At 40.0% G+C, this 25,523-nt stretch overlaps 1 protein-coding gene across 1 annotated transcript in view; it reads left to right on the forward strand.

The window, feature by feature from the left end:
* Window positions 1-25,523, forward strand: part of SGPL1 (sphingosine-1-phosphate lyase 1) — a 50,032-nt gene that overhangs the window by 21,094 nt on the left and 3,415 nt on the right. Inside the window, exons 4-12 of the mRNA XM_070945242.1 lie at window positions 6,876-7,023; window positions 9,744-9,823; window positions 10,463-10,591; window positions 14,011-14,099; window positions 16,981-17,086; window positions 17,267-17,365; window positions 20,577-20,726; window positions 21,843-22,081; window positions 23,330-23,476. Of these exons, the coding sequence (XP_070801343.1) occupies window positions 6,876-7,023; window positions 9,744-9,823; window positions 10,463-10,591; window positions 14,011-14,099; window positions 16,981-17,086; window positions 17,267-17,365; window positions 20,577-20,726; window positions 21,843-22,081; window positions 23,330-23,476 (1,187 nt within the window). The remainder of the gene's footprint in view (window positions 1-6,875; window positions 7,024-9,743; window positions 9,824-10,462; window positions 10,592-14,010; window positions 14,100-16,980; window positions 17,087-17,266; window positions 17,366-20,576; window positions 20,727-21,842; window positions 22,082-23,329; window positions 23,477-25,523) is intronic.

Here is a 25,523-nt window from a genome sequence, read left to right on the forward strand (position 1 = left end):
AATGTGATAGCATTCCACTTTAAGCACAAATTCGTAGCCAGTTTAAAACCAAGCAAAATTCAATTCACCATAGATTCTTTTCTTTCTCCTTACTAGCCTCACTAAACAATGGAGTACTTAGCGAGTGTCTTTATTTTCATAGGATTTGCTTCATTGGCAAATGTTTCAGAGGGATCCTTGAAGATCCCTGAACATTTAATACAGAAGATGGCAAAAGAAGGAACATAGACTTGCTTATCGATTGAATGTCGAATTTATACCACATGGTCATGGGATGTCACCTTCCATTGACTATTGAAAAACACTTAACATAACTAATGTCAATTAATCATATCAGATAAAACAAGAGAACATTACTTAAATTGCAGTGAAAAACATATGGAAAACTCCAAAATATCTATTCTGCATAAATCTTAAACAATGCAAATTTTGAAGAAGGAATGCTTGCTCAATAATGTACATTATGTCTTAAAATCACCCTGGGAAGGTGATGTCTACACTACACAGGGTAGGGAATTCCACAGTGATAGTGTTTCCAGGTGTTTTTAATCTAGGTCCAGTGGCACCAGTAATAACACCATAAAGGATTCATGGAGTCCCTCCTTCGTGATATAATGTGGAAACCATTCCATTAGGTACACAAGACACAAGCCATAAAGGAATTTATGCATTAAATCAGAGGTCTTCAAACTTGGCAGCTTTAAGACTTGTGGACTTCAACTCCCAGAATTCTCCAGCCAGCTATGCTAAGAATTGAAGTCCACAAAGTTGCCAAGTTTCGGGACCCCTGCATTAAATCAATGTAAATTTGGCCTTCAAAAATTGTGAAACCAGTGCAGCTGAGCCAGAACAAGTATCACAAGGAACACCCATCAGAAAACTGATCACAACATTCTGGACCCATTGCAATGTTCTGGTTTCCCTCAGTGACATCCTCACAGAAAGCAATTGTAGTATGAATCATGGAGGGCAAAGCAGTCCTATCCAGGAAAGGGGAATGTAATTCAGCTAAAAGAAGATGTCGCTCATCCTTAGGAACCACCTGAACTTTCAGAGAAAATGTGAATTGAGAAAACACCCCCAAGAGGTGAATCTGCTCTTTCAGAGGGAGGGCAATCCTATATAGAGCTGGTAACTCTCTCTTCCAATTGGATAGTGTTATCATCAATCAAAGTCCTCTGACTTGCCTGAATTCAGCTTGGAACTATTATACCTCATCCTGACCACAATCGGGCCAAGCAGAAGCTAACTATGAAGGCTGACCCACTGGAAGAAGATGGAAAAAAGCATGTAAGGTTGGAACTGGTTCTTTTTAAACTATATCCAATTTGATTGACTCAAGCACAAGAGATCCCTCAAAAGCACTTGGACCGTGGACAGTTGGATTTTTATACCACCCTACGAATTGTTTATAAATTGGGAAGTTGTTTTATTCTGGAAAAATATCCAAGTTGCAAAAATGAAGTATACAAACATATATGTGTGAGTTCTTTCAATGTCTGTTGTATTCTATATTCTGTGGTTCTTCTTATTGATATACAATGTTTTACATACTATATTCAACTATTATTCTACTATACTCAACTATTGCTTGTACGTCATTGCTGTATTACACTATTTCTACTATAAGAATGCTATTTATTTACTTCTATTTGTATCCCACCTTTATTATTTTTAAAAATAACTGAAGGTGGTGAACATATTCAACACTTCTTCCTCCTCCTATTTTCCCCATAACAACCCTGTGAGGTGAGTTGGGCTGAGAGTGAGTGATTGGCCCAAAATCACTCCCGCTGGCTTTCATGGCTAAGGCAGGACTAGAACTTCCAGTCTCCCACTTTCTACCCTGGTGCCTATTATCTACTATCTATTATCATTGCTACTATACTATTATTGCTATTGCAAATATGCAGCGGTGTTGTACCCTTAAGACCCTGCTCTGTCTTTAAATTCTCTCTCTCTGGAATTTCTTCCATTGTTGTCTCCTTTATTAAGGCAAAATGCTGACACCTTCCCAATGTTCGGTTTGACTTTGCTGTGCCTCTTTCTTTTTTTTCTGAATCTTTCCATCTCTGTGAAGAAAAGTGCTTTTATTTGCCTGGTTTCTGTTGTTGCTGCTGTTATGCTACAAAAATACACATATCTCCAGCTGCTTCATGGTTAAGTTAACCAATTCTGACATTGGGGAAGGGGCTCAAATAGGAAGGGAGAAAGGCAGCCACATGCCTGTAATTTTCTTAGCAGGCTCTCTACCATGGTCACACTGTTTCACACAGTGTGAATTCATCAATTCACAATCTTGTGAATTCATCAGTTCATAAGATTGCTCCTAGTGGCTTCATACAGGTATTGAAAAATTTGGAATACAGCGTAATATTCTGTGGTGTCAGCATAATATTCTGTGGTGTACAGCATAATATCCAAAAAACCTGACATGGTAACAGTGACAACTCTCCTAAGTGATCTTAACTCTCCCCAACCTGTGGGTCACAGACCACTACAGGTCTGGGGCCTATTTGTAACCGGGCCGCGTGAGTGGCTTGCTGGTGTTCGTGCATACAGCACCACTCGTGCGAGTGTCATGGGGGCTCGGGGCCCCACTCGCACGAGTGTTGTGGGAGCTCGGAGCCCCACTCACATGAGCGTCGCAGGAAACTGATCTAAGAGGATAATCCTGATGGATGATATCAAGAGCTACCATGGAATCCAGAAACACACGGGACATCCCTGTTGCGTCCCTTTAACAGATCATCTATCAAGGCAACCATAGTTCTTTTCTGTGTGGCGATCTGTCCTGAAATCCCATCTGAAATGCATCTGAATAATTAGTGACAACCAGAAATATCTAACTTTGCTTCTGCTAATACTTGCATTTGGACCAGCTCTTTGAAACGCAATGGCAACGACATTGAAGCATTATATATATATATAAAAAGATCAGATGATTTTCCAGGAATAATTTCTGAACAGTGAATTTAAGAGAAAGCACACTCCATGATGGTCAAAGACTGCAATAAATAGAAATTTCATTCCATTTTACATTTCATGTTTTTATGTGAGGTAATGATTGATCAGCATTTTTTAACTTTTATTAATTCAGCGCACAGAGAAAAAGGGAACAACAACACAAAAAAGAAGAACAACACAAGAATTCTCGGAAGGTAGGAATTCTGCAGAATATAATTTTCTTTCAAAATTAATCAGCTGTGAAATCCATGATTAATTTTGTGCAAGAAACTTTGCTGAATCTGTACATAGTAGCCAAAATTACCCATGTAGTTTTGTTGCTACAATGCCTAAACTTTTTCAACATCAAGGAAAGCAAGCGCATTTATATCAACATTGCAAACAAAATATACTACATTAAAGCTTCCATGTTTAATGTAGTTATTTAGTTTTAAACAGAAATGCTTTTGCTTCCTTAAGACGATTTGGCGAAATCGTGACTTGTAGAAGGAATGAAAGCTTCAATGGAACCTGTCAGTGTTTCCGTAAAGGAAAAGGATGGTTTTATTTTATGGGTTTAGACCATAAAATTCTTGGATTGTTCAGACAGCATTCAAGAAGATGTCGGATTCCTCACTCTTCATTCCTCAGCTGAAACAGGACTCTGTTCTTTTGGGCACTTTCCAAGGTCAAGAATTCTAAGCCTTGGAAAACTCTTGAAGGAAAACATGCTGAAGACCGGGTGGAGTATATGCTGGAATTGCTGAGGATCTGAAGGTTGTTAAAACCCGTTCCATCTTCCATGCTAAGAAATAATTTAGGTCTGCTTTTAAAAGGAATAATAATGGAAACAATATTTTTCTTTAAAAAATGGACTAGAGATGATTATATCTGTTGGACAGATTTTCTCTATTGAACTGCAGCCAAGAAAATATATGGATATGTGTTTGGCTTGAAAGATCTTTTGATTTACATTTCAGGTTGCTCTAGTAGATTCATGTCTATGGAGATTTTCAGTCATCTAGGTCAGGGGTCTCCAACCTTGGCAAAGCGGCTGGGGAATTCTGGGAGTTGAAGTCCGCCAGGCTTACTAAAGTTGCCAAGGTTGGAGACCCCTGATCTAGGTCATGGTTTGTCCCCAAGGTGCTTTCTCAAAAGGCAATTGAATTTTCTTTGTTTTTTTCTTTGAAGATGTTTTGCTTCTCATCCAAGAAACTTCAGTCAGAATTGAAGAAGTTTCTTTTTATCTATCTATCTATCTATCTATCTATCTATCTATCTATCTATCTATCTATCTATCTATTTAAATATATCTAAGGCCCTGAGTCCTTCGGGAGAAGGGCGGCATATAAATTACATTAAATAAATAAATAAATTATATTATATTATATTATATTATATTTTAATTATACACAGATACTTTGAAAACAGTGTATTGTCTGGGTCCATTTAGTTTAACAGACAAAAAAACACAATGTTCTGATAATAGTAATAGTAAAAATCATAATTATAATACCGTGTTTCCTCAAAAATAAGACCCTGTCTTATATTTTTTTTTTGAACCCTGAAATAAGCGCTTGGCTTTATTGCCATGCGCTCAAAAGCCCGATTGGGCTTATTATCAGGGGATGTCTTATTTTGGGAGGAAGAGGGTAACAAAAATAATTACGTTAACTTATTTATACTCATAGTCATGCTAACTCATCTTAGAACTGAAGAAGTTTCTTGGATGAGAATCTATTGGTAGTAGATTCAGTATGTATGCTTCTGCTTTATCAAGAAACAATAGGAAAAAGCTAATGCTACCAGAGAAAAAGTTCAATACATTACTCAAAAACCTGTTTGTAACATTGTAATTTTAAAAAAAATGTATATACAATTGTAATTAATCAAAATGCAACAATTGAACACATGAGTGCAATTATGGTCCTTATTCTTAAGGACCACAAAGTCATAGGGATTTGGGCCTCTTTAACTATGTATGTAGAATCTTCCTTGAGATTAAAATTCTGCAGAAAACCTCTGATTGCAAACTATACAGGTGTAAAGGGCATTAACATTTGTCATGCCCAGAATTGCTCAGGTGGCATATACATTTATTATTATAACTGCTTCACTACAATGTGAAATCACAGTTCTTTAGCTAATGTTGAACTTCATAGGCATTGACTTCTTCCCTAAAACCTAGGATGTTGTAATATAATAACGTAGTATATGTGCAGATCCAAGCAATGCATCCCTTTGCAATTGCATCATGGAAATTTTGTCCATGCACAGATTTTCTAAGGTGTGTCCAAACTTTTTTGGGGGTGTGGCACCCAGTGTGCTTACTGGCACCATCACTATCAGTTTATGCTTTCAATTTCTTTCAGTCTTTCAATTCCTGTTTTCACATCTTGATACTTTGTGACTTTCTTTAAATCGTTGTCTTCTATTCTGTTATTGATGGCCACATCAATTGCCCACACTTTTCTTCTTTTTAATCACAGTGAAATCTGGTGTATTGTGATCCAAGACAATTTGTATTCGGAAATCCCACATTTTAATATGTTCAGTTTTGACTGTTCCCTTAATCTTTCATTACTGGAACATAATCATTTTTAGAGATGTTCCAGGGAATCCATTTGGCACCTGTGCTGTGTCGTTATTTATAATCAATTTGAGCAATCGTCTCGCTCAAGCTGCGTATATGAACTACTGCATCCTTATCCAGGTAGTCCTTGACTTATGACCACAACTGAGCACAAAATTTCTGTTGCAGTTAAGTGAGTTTTGCCCCACTTTATGGTCCTTTTTGCCACAGTTGAGAAGCAAATCACTGCAGTTGTTTATTTATTATTATTATTTATTTATTAATCAAATTTCTATACCGCCCTACTCCCGAAGGACTCAGGGTGGTGAACAGCCAAGATAAAACACAGATAATACAAATATTAAAAGTCCCTTAAAATTATTAAATATTTTGGCCGAAACACAGATTAAAACACCCAATTTATAAGATCAAACGAATTAAAAATTTAAAAGAGGAGAGTTAGGCCAGGCCAGCCTGCTGAAATAAAAAAGTTTTGAGAGCACGACAAAACGTGCGCAGGTCCGGGATCCTCTGTATCTCCGGGGGGAGCTCGTTCCAGATGGTAGGTGCCCCCACGGAGAAGGCTCTCCCCCTGGGGGCCACCAGCCGACACTGTTTGGCCGACGGTACCCTGAAAAGCCCCTCTCTATGGGAGTGTACTGGTCGGTGAGAGGCTATTGGTGGCAGAAGGCGGTCTTGTAAATACCCCGGTCCTACGTCATGGAGTGCTCTAAAGGTGGTAACCAAAACCTTGAAGCGCATCCGGAAGACCACCGGGAGCCAGTGCAGCTCGCGCAGGAGGGGGGGTCACATGGGAGCGCCACGTCGCTCCCATAACAACCCGCACGGCCGCATTCAGTTGTTAAGTTAATCGTACGGTTGTTAAGTGATTCCAGCTTCCCCAATTGACTTTGCTTGTTGGGAGCAGACTGGGATACATGCCAGTTGCCAAGTGCCTGAAGTTTGATCACATGACCATGAGGATGCTGCAACAGTCATAAGTGTGAAAAGTGGTCATAAATCACTTTTTCAGTGCTGTTGTAAGTTCAAATGATCATTGAATTGGTTGTATCCCCGTAAGTGAATTTGATAAATAAAGAGTTAACAAAAAATCCTAAAGGCTAATAATATCCCAAGATCTGTAGTGATACGTGCATTGAGATAGTCTTTTCCAAGCTAACGGCCAGTAACTATTATAGCTTGGAATTATGTGACTTGTAGGCCATAGATCTGCTAACAGAGCAAACAAGCCTTAGGATTGTTGTTTTTAACAAAAGATCTGCAGCTAAAGGATGCCTTTGATTTTTAAAAAATCCACTTTATTAATAGTTTTACATCTGCTCTTTGCCATTTATAGATCCAGCAACAGATAAACAAGACTTTGGATGAGATGTCTGACAAACTGCCCTTTTTGCAAGACAAGAAAAATTACCTCAGGAGGCTGCCAGCAACAGGTCTCAGCCATCCAGAATTGTTGAAGAAGATAAAAGAGTACAGCACTTTGGGTATGACTTTGAGGATCTACTCAAATCTGTTCCTTAGCCAATCCTATGACTATAGATCTGAATATGAGCAAAGATATGGTGTTATCTAATAACCGATACAGAAGCCTTTAAAGAGGTCAAAAAAATTTAAGATCTGATCTGCTTCCATTGTGCCATCGACTACCATCTCTGATTCTCCCAACTTATAATAAATCTCCTTGGTTGGATAAATCTTTAGTTGTGTCTGATACCTTCTGAAAGTGATCTCTCATTGTTTTAAGTGCTCCAGAATGTAAAAATGGATTACCTTTCCTTGCCTTCCCCCAATGCCAATTGTAAAAATGAACCCTGTTAGTTGCATGCTGAAAATGTAGCTGTTAGGTGTGTCCTGCAGAAATTTGCTCCCAAAGTTATGAATTCCAGCTTCCACTTCTAAACATGGCTGGGCATTCTGTGCTTAACTATAGAAGTAGTCCTCAACAACCACAATTGAGCCCAAAATTTCTGTTGTTAAATGAGACATTTGTTAAGTGAGCTTTGCTCCCATTTTACAACATTTTTTGCCACCGTTGTTAAGTGAATCCAGCTTTCCCATTGACTTCGCTTGTCAGAAGGTTGCAAAAGAGGATCATACACTGCAGCGGTCACAAGTATGAACCAGTTGCCAAGCATCTGAATTTTGATCACGTGGCCATGGGGATGCTGCCAACGTCGTAACTGTGAAAAACAGTCATAAGTCACTTTTTCAGTACGGTCACTAAATGAACTGTTGTAAGTCAAGCAGTACCTGTAATTAGAAGTCTTAGTTAACTAACTAACTAATCTAATTAATTAGAATTAGAACACGGATTGGTCCCACAACAATTAGACAAATTATTGATTGGCCCGGATGAAAAATTGATAACTACATTTTATAATTATTTATTAGAATTTGAAAGAGCCGAGGACATGGGCAAAAAATATAGGACATAACATCGAATTAGAGGATTGGGAAACAATTTGGAAGAGAAATTATAAAATAACAAAATCAGCAAAATATAAAGAAAATCAATACAAAATGTTTTATCGCTGGTATTTGGCACTTTCAAGATTAGCAAAGATATATCCAAATTTAACCCCAAATTGTTGGAAATGTGGACAAAAACGGTACCTTCTTTCATGCATGGTGGTTATGCCCAGAATCGAAAAAATATTGGAAAAAAATACAAAACTGGTTACAGGAATTAACTAGCGTCCAAATAGAATACACTCCGGAACTGTTTCTTCTGGGGATAACAAAAAAGAAATACGACAAAAAAACAATGTACATTATTTTACATATAATAACTGCAGCAAGACTAGCCTTTGCACAGTGTTGGAAAAACACAAATATACCCTCGGAAGACTTAATAATCAAAAAAGTCTTGGACTGTGCTGAAATGGATAAGATGACATTTGAGCTGAAAGGATTGATGGTTTTGAATATTATATAATATAGGAGAAGTGCAGGGGTGAAATGCTCCCGGTTCAGACTGGATCGCCCGATCTGGTAGCGATGGAGGCGGGTGGTTCGGTTAACCAGTAGTAAAAATCCCTGCCCCTCCCCCCTATGCCCAGCTGAGCTGCAATCATCAGAGGCTTTAAAAAAAAATTTTAAAAGCATTTTTTCTACAACCTCTTTGGCCGAAAAAATGCTTTTAAAAGTAAAAAAAAAAAGCCTCTGATGATCACGTGGTTCAGCTGGGATCGTCAGAGGCTTAAAAAAAAAGCTTCTGCTGATCAGGCAAGTCAGCTGGGATCATCAGAGGCTTTAAAAAGCATTTTTTTTGCAACCTCTTCAAGAGGTTGTAGAAAAAATGGTTTTAAAAGTTAAAAAAAAAGTTGGCCACGCCCACTCAGTCATATTACCCACCCACCCCCACCAAGCCACGCCCACAGAACTAGTAGAAACAAATTTTACGTTTCACCACTGGAGAAGTGGTATAAATGGATTGAGAATAGAAAAAAATATGAGATAAAGTAGGATTGAATTTAGTTAGAATGTATAGGATAAAAGTGAAATATAGTAATATGTCATGTAAATGGTCACAGTTATGTACAAACTTTCTTCTTTTTGTATTTTAATTGTTAAAAATCAATAAAATATTTATTAAAAAAAAGGAATTAGAACACGGAAGACCAGCCTAATGTTTCAACCGGTAATTGGCAACGCTTTCAGAAATGCGTATATGTTAAATTGGTTTATCTTGGATTAAGCTGCTTCTCTTGCAAATTCATTTATCTATCTATCTATCTATCTATCTATCTATCTATCTATCTATCTATCTATCTATCTATCTATCTATCTATCAAATTTCTATACTGCCCTATTCCCGGAGGACTCAGGGCGATGAACAGCCAGGATAAAATACAGATAATACAAACATTAAAAGTCCATTAAAATTATTAAATATTTTGGCCGAAAAACAAATTTAAAACACCCAATTTATAAAACAAATTAAACGATTTAAAAATTTAAAAGGGAGAGTTAGGCCAGACCAGCCTGCTGAAATAAAAATGTTTTGAGAGCACGACGAAACGTGTGCAGATCTGGGATCCTCCGTATTTCTGGGGGGAGGTCGTTCTAGATATAGGAAGCATCAACATGCCAAACTGACTGGCAGTTACAAACTAAGATAATGTGAACCAGAAACAAAGTATGGCTTTGATTTTAAAAGAGCTTTCATGTAATGAGTCAACATTTTTCCCCTCTGTATTTTTAGGTAACGTACATTGGGAAGACCGCAAAGTATCTGGGACAGTGTACAGTGGAGATGAGAAACTCGTTAATCTGCTTGTTAAGGTAATACAGCATAAAACGCTTGGAGAATTGCCTTTTGTGATGTATGTGTATAATTAAAAGCTGTATCAGTGCATTCCAGATGAGATTGATTGGTTGATTGCAATGATATTCCATTGCAATCCAATAATTCTTGATGGCTTATTTGATACCTAATGTAGAAAAATAGCAACACTTCCACGATATGTCTAAAATTGCTGATAAAATTACAGTCATAAAACTCCAAGCCAGGAGATACAAAATAATTGAAACGAAACACCAGAAAAGTAAAAGAAAATAGAAACTATACAGTAGAGTGAAGTTCTGACAAGCAAAATCAATGGGGGAAGCCAGATTCACTTAACAACCATGTTACTAACTTAGCCACTGCAACGATTCACTTAACTGTGGAACTAAAGGTTGCAAAATGGAGCAAAACCCATTTAACAACTGTCTTGCTTAGCAACAGAAATTTTGGCCTCTATTGTGGTTGCAAGTCGAGGACTAGCTACCTGTCTTTGCGAACTGAAAATGGAAAGAGGTTGCTGCATTCTACATATAGGTGGACAATAACATCTTTATGAAGGGAAAGGAGTTACAGAAGGAAGGAACGTCGGTCGGTGGCAGTATAGTTTCAAGGGGCTATTTTTCTTTTCCTTCAAGGTTTATGAGGAATTTGCATGGACTAATCCACTTCATCCAGATGTATTCCCAGGTGTGAGGAAGATGGAAGCAGAGGTTGTGAGAATGGCTTGCACGCTTTTTCATGGTGGACCTAAATCATGTGGAACAGTAAGTAAGAGGACAAATGTTACCCTTGTCCATTTATCTTTAAGGCAGCCACAGCTTTTATTTACATTTACATGTTAAACAATCCATAGACATATTGCATATTTTCTAGGTTTTGTTTTCAAAGCATCCTAAAAAATTTCTGGCTTTTGTATCCTGGGTTGGTTTAGCTACATGAACTGATATAACGCATCCTGCTAGGCCAGTGATTGGCAATCTTAAACACTCAAAGAGCCACTTGGATCCGTTTCCCACAGAAAAGAAAACACAGGGAGCCACAAAACCCTTCCCGTGCCTGACTATTTCCTGAGTGGCCAGAAAACTAGTAAAACTAGCATATGTAGTTGAATTAAACATTCTGTTTTCTTCTGAAACTTTTCTTTTCTTGGATTTATCCATGGTTGGTCTACTGGGGGTTGAAAAGCTCAATAGATTGCGTGACAGCGGGTGTCACACTTTGGCAATATACTTATTTCTTCCTGTTCTCAGGTAATATACTTGTTCTTGATTTCCAGAAGGCTATCGGTGTTAATCTTTTACAGTAGTAAATAACATGGTTCCTTTTAGCCCAAATATTGTTGCCCAAACTTATGTTGGTCATGGTCATCTCCATTTGTCTTGGTCCTTGCAGCTCTTCCCACATGAACACTCATCTTTTGCTTTTCACTGTCTCCACTTGCCCTATAGTTGCATTTCGAACATCCTATTTTTCTGTACTCGCCTCTTCCCAAATTGTTTTCCATCAAAGAGAGATAAAAAAACTGGTCCATCAACTTCTGTTCTTTTCATTGTCTTTTTATCTCACTGTTCAATTTTCCATTCTTTCATCTTCCTAGCTGGGTAATAATGCAAAAAAGGAAGAATTCAAAATAACCTGACCAAGAATAATGCTGAGGAAAGAAATGAAAAAGATGCAGTGTTTTTCCTCCTGCCATTGGCTCTTGGACTTGACTTTTCCCTATTTTTCAATTCTACGTTTCTACAAGAACTTGTCTTGGGTAATGGCTTGAGATACCTGGAGTTATGTTCTAAAACTACAGTTTACTCTTTGTGACAGATTTCCTCTTACAAGGGGACTGCTTCAACAAAGATAAGTTCTACCATCTCCAGTCATCAGTTATGTCCAGTGGGGTTTATGGGAATGATAGTACCAATCATCTAAGGAGGCCCTCTGGAAAAGGCTGGTATAAAGATTACAGATCAAGTTGTTTTCTTAAACCCAACAAAGCAACAAAACAGAATTCCATTGTACACGATGAAACGCGAACTATGCTCTAGGAGGGAAATGCCTTGTATTTTTTTCTCCTTTCGAAGAAAGCCTGCCTTTATCTTTCAACAAGCATGCAATACTGTAATGATCCAACACTTCACTCCATTGTCAGGAGAAGAATGTCATCATTGGGTTAATGGGATGATGACTTTAGCAACATATTGTTTTCTGTCAGTACTTTCACAATGGTTGGGATTCTTCTGCTAACAGTGAGTTAGGTAACATCTAAACATAGTTGTGCAAGATGATAACTTCTTACGAGTGGAAATGACATGTTATTGTCTTGTTTCAACCATGCCAAAGAGAGAGAGAGAGAGAGAGAGAGAGAGAGAGAGAGAGAGAGAGAGAGAGAAAAGGAGGGGAACAAAATAGTGTGATTTTTATCTGAGTTTGATGGGGAATAAAGCTGGCTCAGTGGCTAAGAGCTTGTCGATTTGAATATAAAATTCCACCCTGCCCTCCCCCCCCCCTTTTTTTTTGCATGCAGATGGAGCTCTCATTTCCCCTTCATGTTCCAAATATATAAATAAGTGCTGAAGAACGTTTAGCATCAAGAGGTTTGGCAGCCAAGAGAGCTACAAAACTCTTTGAGAAAGTTTCATGACTTGTTCCGGATAGATAGTAGCTGTATTAGTAGCAGAATAATTAATATGATGTCACAGTGCCTCAAGAATTGGAAATTGGTAGTGCCAGTGGGAGTGGGGGGAAAGTAAGGTTCATGGATTTCGTGTATGATGTTGAATGTAACCCAACCAGAGAAAGAGAGACAAGAGACAAGGAGTTTTGTTCTCTATGCCTGTTTATTCCTTTTTTAAGGATATACAGTACCATTTTCTCCATTCAGTTTTAAGACAGACCTGTTACGTATTACCCCTCTCTTTAGATTTCTCACTGGTTTTTGTTGTGTTGTGTTAAAGCAACTTCCCCTGTCTGTCTTTTTTTGCTTATACGTTGGGTTTTCCTTTTAATCTGGGTATTAGTTGAAAGAATCAGACATCTGTGTTTGAAAAAACTGTAAGCTACTCATGAGTCAACCGGCATTGGCTGGATGCCCAGCGTCCTGTAATAATCAGCAAAAAAAAAAAAAAAAGTCTTGTGAGAATGATTTATGTGCTCCCAAGTAGGTGACAAGTCATTTGCAAAACAAAAGGTTTTTAACAGGCGTTAGAAAGGATCTTGACTCCTGTTTTGTATCGAGCCTCAATTTCCTTGGCTTACTAATATGCCTATCTTGTTGCCCAGCAACAGAGGTGGTTTAAAGAAAAAAAAAAAATCAGATGCTTTAATAAAATAACTGTAATGGACTTTTCTTTCCCGGTTCAGTAATGACTCAAGATGAATATTCTGAACTTTAAAATACCAAACTCTGCCCTTCGCCCAGATACACGATTTATATCTAAACCAGATAGCTGTAATATTGTCTTGATGACTACTCATCCATCCTTTTCTTCCGGAGTTCAGGGTGGTACAAATAACACTTTCTGTTCTTATTTTTCCTCCAAATCAACAGCCCTGTGAGGCAGAATGGCCGAGGGCGTCGTTAAAACCGAGCCTCTTGAATGCTAGTCCAGTTCCTTAATTATTATAATTCACTGTCTGTCAATATTTGTCTATTGAATCAGTCTAGCAACAAGAACAAAACGTTGCTTAAAATGTTTGCTACCCAATATTTAAATGCATCTTCAGTTTGAATTAGAAGAGATCTTAGGACACAAGAGGTCATTTGTTAAGATTTATTAGGATTGCTGTAGCATGTAAAGGTCAAAGATTCCATAGATATACTCTACACTAGTGCTAACTACTTAGTTAGAAGAATTTGGCAACTTTAAGGGATGTGGACTTCCGGTTCTCAGAATTCCCTAGCCAGCATGCTGGGAGTTGAAGTTCATACTTCTTAAAGTTGCCAAGTGTGGAAACATAGGTGAAAAGGTTTTATGAATGAAGGCAAATATATGTATCCCAAGGTAATGTTGCAGAATCCAATCTGTGTTGGTCAGTTTTATTTTTTAAGTGTTTTTTTAAAAAAATTATGTTTAAAAAATTTGACATTTTAAAAGTTTTTTAAAAATGGAGACTAGCTAAGTGTACGTTCTATTATGGCTTTCCCATGATCACTTGGTTATCTGATGTGTTTTTATTTCTTTTGTTATAGATGACATCTGGAGGAACAGAGAGCATCCTGCTGGCCTGTAAAGCCTACAGAGATTTGGCTTTTGAAAAAGGGATAAAATATCCAGAAATGTATGTACCTCTTGTCTGTCTGGTTGTCACAGGTGGTTTACTTTAATGGGAACTAGTTTTATTTTTAAGTAGCACATTCCCTTGCTCTTTTTTCTGGCATGATCTCAAGAAAACCGAAACGAAGTATTATAACCAAAAGTTTAAAACAAGCCATAGATTATGAGGCATAGATTATGAGGCTGATTTGCCTGAAACCATCATTATGTTTAGTGACAATTTAAGGTTGGAAAGTACCCTGAGCTATAGAGAAGTGAAAGCAATCCTGTCTTCTTACAGTAATGCCATGCAAGAAGAGGGAAGTGAGGAGTCCATGAACCTAAACAGATACTAAAGCCTTTTTCATTTTTTCTCTGTCACTGTGAATCTGGCTCTTAAAATTGCATTAGTTTGCTTTCATAAAAATAATTTCAGATGGGCAAAGTCTCTTTGAGGCAGTTACTATAAACCTAAAGAACTGCTCTGTGTGCCTTTGAATAGGCACTATATTTTGCTATAAAGTATTGTATGCTGCTTTGATTTTCAAAGTTGGTTTCTAATTCTCTGAAGGCTACTCTCTTGTGAACTCAATACGGTGAACTACCGTGTTTCCCCGAAAATAGGACCTACCTCGAAAATAAACCCTAGCCTCATTTTTAAGTGTGCAACTAATATAAGTCCTATCCCAAAAATAAGCCCTAGGTAAAGGGGATGGGCGTGGCCAGCACAGGAAGTAGCGAGTTCACGCGGGCTGATGGTCCAGCAGCAGCCGCAGCCTGCGCAGCACAGGTGAATTGATTATCTGTCCAAGCAGCAGACGGAGGCAGAGGTGTGTGTGGGGGGGAGGCAGGCAATCTGGATGTGCTGTGTGGGCCGTAGGAAGGCCAAAAGTCGGTGGACTGGAGTGGCCGGGTGGCCGCAGGAGTCAGCCTGCCGTCTGCCCCTCACCTCTGCCTCCATCTGCTGCCGGTGCCATCGTGCGAAGACAAGCAGACCATCCGCTCCGGCCCACCGACTCTCAGCTTTCCTGCAGCATGTCCGGATCAACTGCCTGTCATCCCCCCCACGCCTCTGCCTCCATCTGCTGCTTGGGCAGGGAATCAACTCACCTGCACTGCGAGGGCTGTGCAACCCCAGAGTGCGCCGGCCAAGGGGCTGGTGACAGATACCACAGGACCCCACGCTCTTACTTCCTCTTGTGCGCGTGCCGAGGGACAAAGCGCACAGTCAGGCTAATCACCCTGAAATCGTGTTCCCCCCAAAATAAGCCCTTGTGCTTATTTTGGAGCCCCCCAAAATGTAAGACCAGGTCTTATTTTCAGGGAAACACGGGTAGTTATGAAGTTCTTTGGATCCAATGTCTTTTCTGGGAAAAAGAAAAAATAGAATGAAGAATAGGAAGAAAAAGAATAGAGTAAGAAAAATAAAATGCCTCCCCCCTTCACTATAACAATTTAAACAATTTTAGGGACTGATCACCTTCTCTTAAATAATCTCTCTCCCCCATATCTCATCTCTTATCTATAAACAAAGTCTTAAAGCCTCATTATTTCAGTCCTGATCAGCAAAAGTCCATAAGGGTTACCAGAGGTAACAGTTTATCCATTTTAACCTCAATCAAATAAACCTTGCTTTTACTTTTAACGGTCTTGTTCTTTAATCCCTGGTTTCAATTTTCTCAAGCACATTGTGGCTAGTAGCTACTACTCAACCTCTAAAATAAATGCTCTTGTCAGTTTTAATTCACATTCTTGAAGGAAGATCATTTGCGGAATGCAATTACTTTTATTATTTTATATGAGTAACTGACAGGGGATAATTTCTTTTTATGCCAAAATGGAAAAGCAATGTCATGAAAATACAATAATATTTCTGGCCATGCCATCTATTAGATATCTTAAGAGTTGCAAGATATCTACAATTTTTGGTCCTCACCACAACAGTCGAAGTGAGGCCAACTGTTTAGGTGGTTCTGTTTTTATTACTGTCCCTGTTTTTTTAATTTGCCACAACAATAATAATCATTATAGGTGGGCAAATATTACAAGCCACAGTCTGAAGCTTTCTCTGGAGTCACCCAAATATTTAGCTCTATCCAGGAGTTCTGTTTGTTATCTCACTTTGGTGACTTCCTCCAGCAAAAGTTAACATTATCAAACCTATTAAACGTAGTTTACAATTAACAAACTCTTGCCAGAAAATCTTGAATGGGAAAACTTTAGCTTTTGCTGCAGATGGACAGGGTGAAATTTGCAGTGTTTTAGAATGTCAGAAGGCTGAAGATAATAGGCATTATTGTCCAATACAGACTGAGGGGATCGTGTTGGGAAAAGTGACTCTTGACTTGAGTATATTATTTGCCTGTTGGTTCCATCAGTAATATTAAAGATGTAGCCTAAAGATTAAAGGTATAAAGATGGAGGTGATCTTGGAGATTCTATGGGGGTGGGCCTAGTGCTGGGATTCAGCCGGTTCGGGCCAGTTCAGGCAAACAGGTTGTTAAATTGCTGACTGGCCTCTCCCCTCCCCCTCCCCTTCCAGGAGTCCCCACGTACCCCATTTTGGTTCCCAGGTAAATGCAGGGAGGCCTACTAGGCCCAAAACGGGGGTGGGGGAAAGTGCGCCAGTTTTTGCTCCCAGGGGGGCACAGGAGGCCGAGTGCTGCCTGTCACACCCTCTGGCCCCGCCTATCATGGCCATGCCCACCCAGCCAGTCATTAGGGCAGAGAACCGGTTGTTAAATTATTTGAATCCCACCACTGGGTGTGCCTATTAATTTAGATTTTTCCTCTTCTCCATTAGTCTCATCCCTACCAGTCCAGAAAAGAAAGGAAAGGAGTTTGGTCTGGCGTGCTGCCAATTTTTCCTAAAATGTATTATTTCCGGTGTTGGTTTTGTCTTTTAGGTTGGTGCCAGAAAGTGCCCATGCAGCATTTGACAAGGCTGCCCATTATTTCAGTGTTAAGATTCTGCGTATTCCGTTGACAGAATCGATGCAGGTGGATGTGAAGGTAACCCCTCCCCCCTGGCATTTTCAGATCTTTGAACGGAGTGATGGAACCTTTGAGAGAGGCTGGTGGGTGGAAGGAAGTAAATTAATACAAGGAGTTCTTCAGATGATTCACTTTTAATCCCTTGATTTGTATACAGGGTTATATGGATTCCTAATGACTTTGTCCTAATTTTTTTAGGCAATGAAGAAAGCCATTACCAAGAATACAGCCATGTTGGTCTGTTCAGCCCCACAATTTCCTCATGGAAGTATTGACTCCATTGAGGAAGTAGCAAAGGTAATATTTTTGCATTGATAACAAAAGACGCTGCAATTCCAACCAGAGTTGAGCCCAAAATTTCCGTTTCCTAAGTACGACAGTTGTTAAGTGAGTTTTAAACCTTTTCTTTTGCCACAATTGTTAAGTAAATCACTAAAATTGTTAAGTGAATCATACAGCTGTTAACTGAATCTGGCTTTCCCCCTGTTGACTTTGCTTATCAGAAAACAGCTGGAAAGGTTATAAATGGTAATGACATGATCCCAGGACAATAACAATAGCACTTAGACTTATATACCGCTTTTCAGTGCTTTACAGCCCTCTCTAAGGGTTTACAGAGTCAACCTATTGCCCCCAACAATCTGGGTCCTCATTTTACCGACCTCGGAAGGATGGAAGGCTGAGTCAACCTTGAACCTGGTGAGATTCGAACTGCCAAATTTCAGGCAGCCGGCAGTCAGCAGAAGTAGCCTGCAGTACTACTGCTGATTACTGCAGCTCATATGCAACTGTCATAAATACATGACAGTTGCCAAGTGCCCAAATTTTGATCACATGACCATAGGGATGCTGCAACAGTCTCACCTGTGAAAACTGGTCCTAACTCAATTTTTTCCACTGCCATTGTAACTTCAGACGATCACTGAACAAATGGCTGTAAGCAGTAGTGGGATCCTCCTGGTTTAACAACCGGTTTGGTGATCGCGCTGCGTGTGTGTGCACAGGTTGCAGAAATCTTCACCACCTGGTTTCTTCAGGGGAGTAACACAGCTGATTTGCGCAGCAATCCGCTCTACCGCGTGAATCAGCTGAGAAGATAAAGGTAGGAAAATAGTGCGGGCGGGTGGGCTTATCTGATCGTCGGGACGAACCGGTTCGCTCCCAGCTGATCGTCGGAGCTACCGGTTCACCTGAACTGGTCCAAACCGGTAGAATCCCACCCTTGGCTGTAAGTCGAGAACTACCTTTAGGTATTTGAACTACCTGCCAGGTACTTGGGCATCACTGTTTTGTGGCTTTTGTGCCCTGCTGCATTAATTTTGCTGTGGTTTGGAGTTTTACTGTTCATTTCCAAAAATGTCCCCCAGCAATAGAGCAGCATCTAAATCACTGAATGGAAACTCGTCTGTGCTGACTTGAAGCGATAAAGTACCAATTCTGGTTGTCTTTGCATCACTGTAATTGTATATGAGAAAGCATGCTTCTAAAAAGATTTGGATGTACACATTTGTGTGTAAAATACCATTTTTTTTGGCCTTATTTGTCATTTGGATTGATGATCTATTAAGAAAGGAACACTGTCAATTATTTGAGTTTGGATTCCAGACCTATCCAGGAATTGGGAATCAGACTGAACTTTAGAAGAAAGACCATAACTTAGTGATAACTACGTACATGTACATAATTCAAGTTGAAATTTTTGCTAGCTCGGGACAGGTTTTTTCCAAAGATCCATGGTAGGTACTGCCAGGGGTCTAGATCAGCTTCACACTGCATCCTTTATTCCGTATATTTGATATGGTTAATTGGCTAATCAACACAGTTATAGTATGATGTTTTTCATATGGTGGATGTTGAGTTGAAGAAGCAAAAAATCTGGATTTTGCCACTGAAAATAACCATGAAAAAATTAGGTATGAGAAAAGTGTTCTTTTTTTTTTCTTTTTCCCCAAATTTAAAGGGATGGTCTGTTAATGTAGATCTGCTGGTAAATAACTTTATTCACATGAAAGAATATTTCATTATAAAACTGGGCATGGCTAGTCTAGTGAAGAGAAGGACCAGAGGAGACATGATAGCAGTGTTCCAATATTTGAGGGGCTGCCACAGAGAGGAAGGGGTTAAGCTATTTTCCAAAGCACCTGAAGGCCAGACAAGGAATAATGGATGGAAACTGATCAAGGAGAGATTCAACCTGGAAATGAGGAGAAATTTTCTGACTGTGAGAGCAATCAACCAAGGGAACAGAAGTTGCCTTCGGAAGTTGTGGGAGCTTCATCATTGGAAGCTTTCAAGAAGAGACTGGACTGACATCTGTGAGAAATAGTGTAGGGTTTCCTGCTTGGGCAGGGGGTTGGACTAGATGACCTACAAGGTACCTTCCAACTCTTGTTAGTCATGGCCAAAATTCTGACCCTTGGTAATTTAAAAGGTGATGATGGCATTGAATGGTTTTTCTAGACAATACCTGAACTTGGCTAAATATAGGTAATCCTTTGACTTACTACCATTCACTTAGTGACCATTCAAAGTTACAACGGCGCTGAAAAAAGTGACCTATGACCATTTTTCACTCTTAGGGACATTGTAGCATCCTCTTGGTCATGTGATCAAAATTTCTGGCAATTGGCATGTATTTATGACGGTTGCAGTGTCCTGGGGTCATATGATCTTTAGTGACCTCCTGACGAGCAAAGTCAATGGTAAAGCCAGATTCACTTAACAGCCGTGTTACTAACCTAACAACTGCAGTGATTCACTTAATAAATGAGACAAGAAAAGTCATAAAATGGGGCAAAACTAGGGGTGAAATCCAGCAGGTTCTGACAGGTTCTGGAGAACCGGTAGCGGAAATTTTGAGTGGTTCGGAGAACCGGCAAATACCACCTCTGGCTGGCCCCAGAGTGGGGTGGGAATGGAGATTTTGCAATATCCTTCCCTCAGGAGTGGGGAGGGAATGGGGATTTTGCAATATCCTTCCCTCAGGAGTGGGGAGGGAATGGAGATTTTGCAACATCCTTCCCTCAGGAATGGGGTGGGAACGGAGATTTTGCAATATCCTTCCCTCAGGAGTGGGGTGAGAATGGAGATTTTGCAATATCCTTCCCTCAGGAATGGGGTGGGAATGGAGATTTTGCAATATCCTTCCCTCAGGAGTGGAGTGGGAATGGAGATTTTGCAATATCCTTCCCTCAGGAGTGGGGTGAGAATGGAGATTTTGCAATATCCTTCCCTCAGGAGTGGGGAGGGAATGGGGATTTTGCAGTATCCTTCCCCTGCCATGCCCACCAAGCCACAGCACGCCCACAGAACCGGTAGTAAAAAAAATTTGGATTTCACCACTGGGCAAAACTCACTTAACAATTACAGAAATTTTGAGCTCAATTGTGCCCCGATTGCCAAGCACTATCTGTAAGGAATATGTTTATCAAGCTTTAAGCTCTTCTAGTAGTTCACTTCTGCGACCCAAGAAGAAAATGACTTAAGTTCTTCTCCTGTCTTGATGCAGCTTGCCCTGAAATACGATATTCCCTTCCATGTGGATGCCTGCCTGGGAGGCTTCCTCATTGTCTTCATGGAGAAGGCCGGGTTTCCTTTAAAGGAGTGTTTTGATTTCCGAGTGAAAGGGGTCACAAGCATTTCTGCAGATACGCATAAGGTGAGCCAAGGAAGATTTGTATGATGGGAGTTGCTTTGAAACTGCGTTAAGCTGGATCAGGCATATTTCCTCTGAATTGTTTCCAAATCAGTATCATTTTTTTTTAAAAAAAATTTGTTTCTTCATTTGATTTATATAGGCATCCATCTCACTTTTATGTGACTCTAGGCAGAATATTTATGGGGATTCTTAATCATCTAGGCCATTGTTGTTCCAAAGGTTTATTTTCCAAAGGCAACTGGACTTTCTTGTGAGTGGTGTGGTGGTCTAGAGGTGGAGCTCTCGCTTCACAATCAGGAGGCTGTGAGTTCAATCCTAGGTGGAGGCAGATATTTCTCTCTCTGGGCACACTGAGAATGTATCTGCTGAACAAAAACTCCGCATTGACAACAGGAAGGACATCCGGCCAGGAAAACACCCAGCTCCATTCAGTTGCCCAGACTCCACTCCGCAAGGGATTATGGGGTCGTTAAAAGAGGATGATGATGATGATGATGAATTGGGCTTTCTTGTTTTTCTTTGAAAATATTTTGTTTCGCATCCAAGAAGCTTTTTCAGTTAGAACTTTCAGTTAGAACAGAAGAAGCTTCTTGGATGAGAAGTGAAACAACAACCCCCCCCCCCAAGAAAGTCTAGTTGCCTTTTAGAAAAAAGCACCATTGGGGAGACTCCAGGCAGCTTAAACAATAGAATAAATAAATGAAATACACAATAAAAAAACCCCCAGAGAATAAATATATCATGGCAGTTTGTTTAAAATTGCAGCCCTACAGCAAAGTACATCAATGAGAATGATTCCTGCTAAACATCAAATACTTGTCTGCTATTGAGAGCATGTGGGATTCTCCACCTTTGGAGCAAGACACAATTTGTTTTCATGACTTTACTCTTTAGAATTACTCTTCGGAAGAATTCTGAATACCTCTTAATTAAAAAACAAACAGTGGTAAGGCTTCGCCAACAGTGATAACAGCACATCTCTTATTTGATAAATCAATAGAGAATGATTTAACTTAGCAAATCTTCTAATTCCTGTTAAAGGGTCTTGGAAGCTGTCAAGGGTGATTTTGTTGGGGGGATTATTTTGCAACTTGAATATTGGCTCTTGCTTTACAGTACGGCTACGCTCCAAAGGGCTCCTCAGTGATACTGTACAGCGATGTGAAATACCGACAGCACCAGTTCTTCATTGCTCCTGATTGGCAAGGAGGAATTTACCCCTCACCCACTATTGCTGGTTCCAGACCTGGATGCCTTATTGCAGCTTGCTGGGCAACAATGGTGCACTTAGGAGAACAAGGTTATGTGGAAGCCACCAGGAAGATCATCTCAACTACACGGTTTATCGTATCTGAGTACGTATATGATTTCCATTTATTCTCTATATTTTATGCTTCTCTTCCATCTCCTTTAGCAGGGTTCGGCAACCTTAAAACACTCAAAGAGCCACAAAGGTCCTAACCGGAAGCCCCCCGTTCAATTCTGGAGCCGACCGGTAGTCCGGTTCCCCCATCATAGAGTCTCCTCCTAGCGTGGCATCTTTTTTTCCTCTGCTGACCGGAAGTCTGGTTCCCCCACCATAGAGTCTCCTCCTAGCGTGGCATCCTTTTTTCCTCTGCTGACCGGAAGTCCGGTTCCCCCACCATAGAGTCTACTCCTAGCGTGCCGTCCTTTTTCCTCTACCTGTCTTAACCGAAAGCCCTATCAATTGTGGAGCCGACCGGCGATGGGAAGCCGCAGCAGAGGGATGAAAGAGCCACATGTGGCTCTAGAGCCGTGGGTTGCTGACCCCTGTCCTTTAGGAATATTAGTGAAAAACCAGTCCTTTTTTGAGCACAAATAAAGATAACTCTTGCAGGGCTCTCTCTTGATGTTTGGCAGAAAGAAGAGCCGTATTGACTGAAATAGTAGAAATTAGATATGTGCAGTTCAAAAGGCTTTCATGCTTGCTCCTTCCATCTCCTTTTTTCCAAGATATTTTTTATATTTAGAAGAAAGATAAGATTTGGAATATCGCTCAACAAAGCTCCATGAAGTAATATTTGAATTAAAAGTGGAATTTTTTTTAAATCAAATATCAACTAACAATGTCTGCTAAAGGATTATATGGTACATTTGGACAGGACTGTGTGCGGCGTGGTGGTTCAGCGTTTAAGATGTTGGGCTTGTTGGCTAGAAAGCTGACAGGCGAGGTTTGAGACCCAAGTGCTGCAAGATGGGGTGAGCTCCCGTTCTCACTCCAACCTAGCAATTTGATGTGGCCTCTTGTTGCAAACTCTTCATTTAAAGTCAAGTTGTTTTATAAAGTAATAATATTTCACGTTGCTTTGGATGATGTTTTGTCCTCTTGTTCTGTTCTGTGGATACATACACAGAACACAGGTCCAGGTACGTAAAGAAAGAAAATAATAATAATAAAGAAAACAACTCACCCCCCCCCCCGCCCCCAAATTTTCTCTGTTAAGACTGATTCCTGGGTCAAAAAAGGGACAGCAATTACAATAAATTACAACTTTTGATAGTGGTCTTTAAACAGCATAATTTACAGCATTGAATGTAACTTAGAGGACCATAGACTAAATGGAACGTATTTTCTCTTTAAGGTTGCAGAAAATTGACCACATCCGTATCATTGGCAAACCAGAGGTTTCTGTCTTTGCTTTCAAGTCTGATTCATTTGACATTTACCGATTGTCAACCCTGTTAATAGCCAGAGGATGGAATCTTAATATTTTACAGTTCCCTCGATGGTGAGTTTCTGGAATTTTTCCCCCCCACCACTTTCAGCTGAGGGAGGCAGAGCATTGGTCAAGTACTAAAATTCTTGGATTGAGCAGACTCATGGGAAATTTGGACCTCTTGTTCCTCCAGTGGCCAGTCAGAAGTCTGTGGAAACTCACAAGGAGGAGTTCAAGACAAAACTTCCATGTTTTGTTGCATCTCAATAGCTGGAATTCAGAGATCAATTGTTTCTGATCTTGGGCTGATATACATCTGTCAGGCATACATAGCTTCGAGAGCCTTAATCCTCCATGATTTTGTCTTAATTTGTTTTACAGATCCAGACACTGGATCTGGACGGGGCTTCCATAATTATTAGAAAGGGAGGGGGAAAATTTTCTCCATATCAGGAAATGCCTTTCCCACATCTATCCTCCAGGACATATATTGAAGTTATCAGTTTTTGAAAAACAATGCAAGAGAAAGAGATAGATTCTCCCATTAGCTTTAGCTATTTTGCATGGTTTCTCATTCAGAATAACAATTTTGCGGATCAGGAGAAGGGGGAGGGGATGGTTGGCATAAGTGGCCGGCAAGCACACGTGTGCAGCTCCATTTGCACGAGTGACATACATGTGCGCCTGCTGCTCACTCAAATGGAGCACGAGTGAGGACATGCGTGTGTTCATGTGCGCTCACCGGGCGTTTACACGGCTTAGTTGCAAACCCCTCATGGCTCACTGATTGAGGCCCCCTGTCTTAAAGCAACTTGTCATAAGTTGAGCACTACCTATATTGAACTTGGTCAAATTTTTCAGTTTAAATTTAAAGTCAGTTCAATTTCAAACATATTGAAAGAGAATTGGCTTTAGAAATTATTTCAGTAATATTTGAGAATATTATTATTAAGAAGTTCTTGTGAATGGTGGTTGGTATTGTGACACCTGCTGAAAATAGCCAAGAGATATTTATGAACAGCCTGTGGTTCATTGTACAGTCATCTCTCCAATAGTCTGCAGCTTCTTTCTGATTTCCCCTAATTCAGTGAAGACTCAACAGAAGATACAAAGAATTTGGGTATTGTGCTTTTTTTTAGCAACAGTGCTGTTAGTTTACCAGTAAGAGAGATCTTGCCCTTAAGAAATTGTTGACAAGAAATTGTATCTCCACTCCCACTTTGCCTATAAATTTGTTGGAGAATTATGAAATTTCCTTTGTGCCCAACCTGTTGTGGCCTGCCAGTTGCCAGCTGAGCTGGAGGCAGAGTTGGACGATGAGGAGGTTGGGGAGGAACTTGGGCCAGTTCTGGAGTCTGGGGAAGACTGATGGAAGCTCTGCGTCGGACGCAGAAATAGAGCCAGGGCCATCCGACATTTCTCAGCCACCGGAGAAGCAGCTGCCTTTGGAGGCTGATATGAGTGAGGAGGAAGAACAGCTGCGGCTTGTTCCAAATGCATGTATGCCCAGAGCAGTTAGGAGAGGTGAACAACGGAGGACAAGGAGTTGACTCGGGAAGCAAAGCACATGTGGATGCTGAATGGTCCCTCCCTGGCTGGGGAATAAATAGAAGGAAAGGGGAGTGATTGTCGTAGGAGACAACCGTTCATATTTCTGAAGATTTTGCTCATTGTGTTTCGTGCCACAAAGACTGCTTGCCGGAACTTAATTTGCAGCCTTTCATCTGGGAGCTCACGGCCTTGCAATTATCACAAGGAACTGATAAGGTCTGTTACTGCGGTTAACTCCTGTTGCCTGGACTTTTTGGTGGGTGAATGCAATTAATTCACAGGAGGTAAATAAAGAGGGGGGTTTTCGTGACAAGGAGTCTGTTTCTTACTTCTGCTAAGGCTGGGTTAGAACAAAACCCTGGGTAAGACTCTTAAGATGACATGAAGTGAAACAGGCTTTCCAGAAAGCTGAAATTATAGTATCATAATATAACAGGCCAATGATGTTACTATTTAAAACCTTCACAGGGTCTCCTGTGTATAATTTGCATAATAAATGCAGGAAAAAAAATACCCACTCCCTACAGAAAGTACACACTTTATTATAATACAGGAAAGAAATATGGTA

This window comes from Pituophis catenifer, unplaced genomic scaffold (genome assembly GCF_029215685.1).
Source record: "Pituophis catenifer annectens isolate HBS135680 unplaced genomic scaffold, rPitCat1.0.hap2 SCAF_6, whole genome shotgun sequence".
NCBI lineage: Eukaryota > Metazoa > Chordata > Lepidosauria > Squamata > Colubridae > Pituophis > Pituophis catenifer.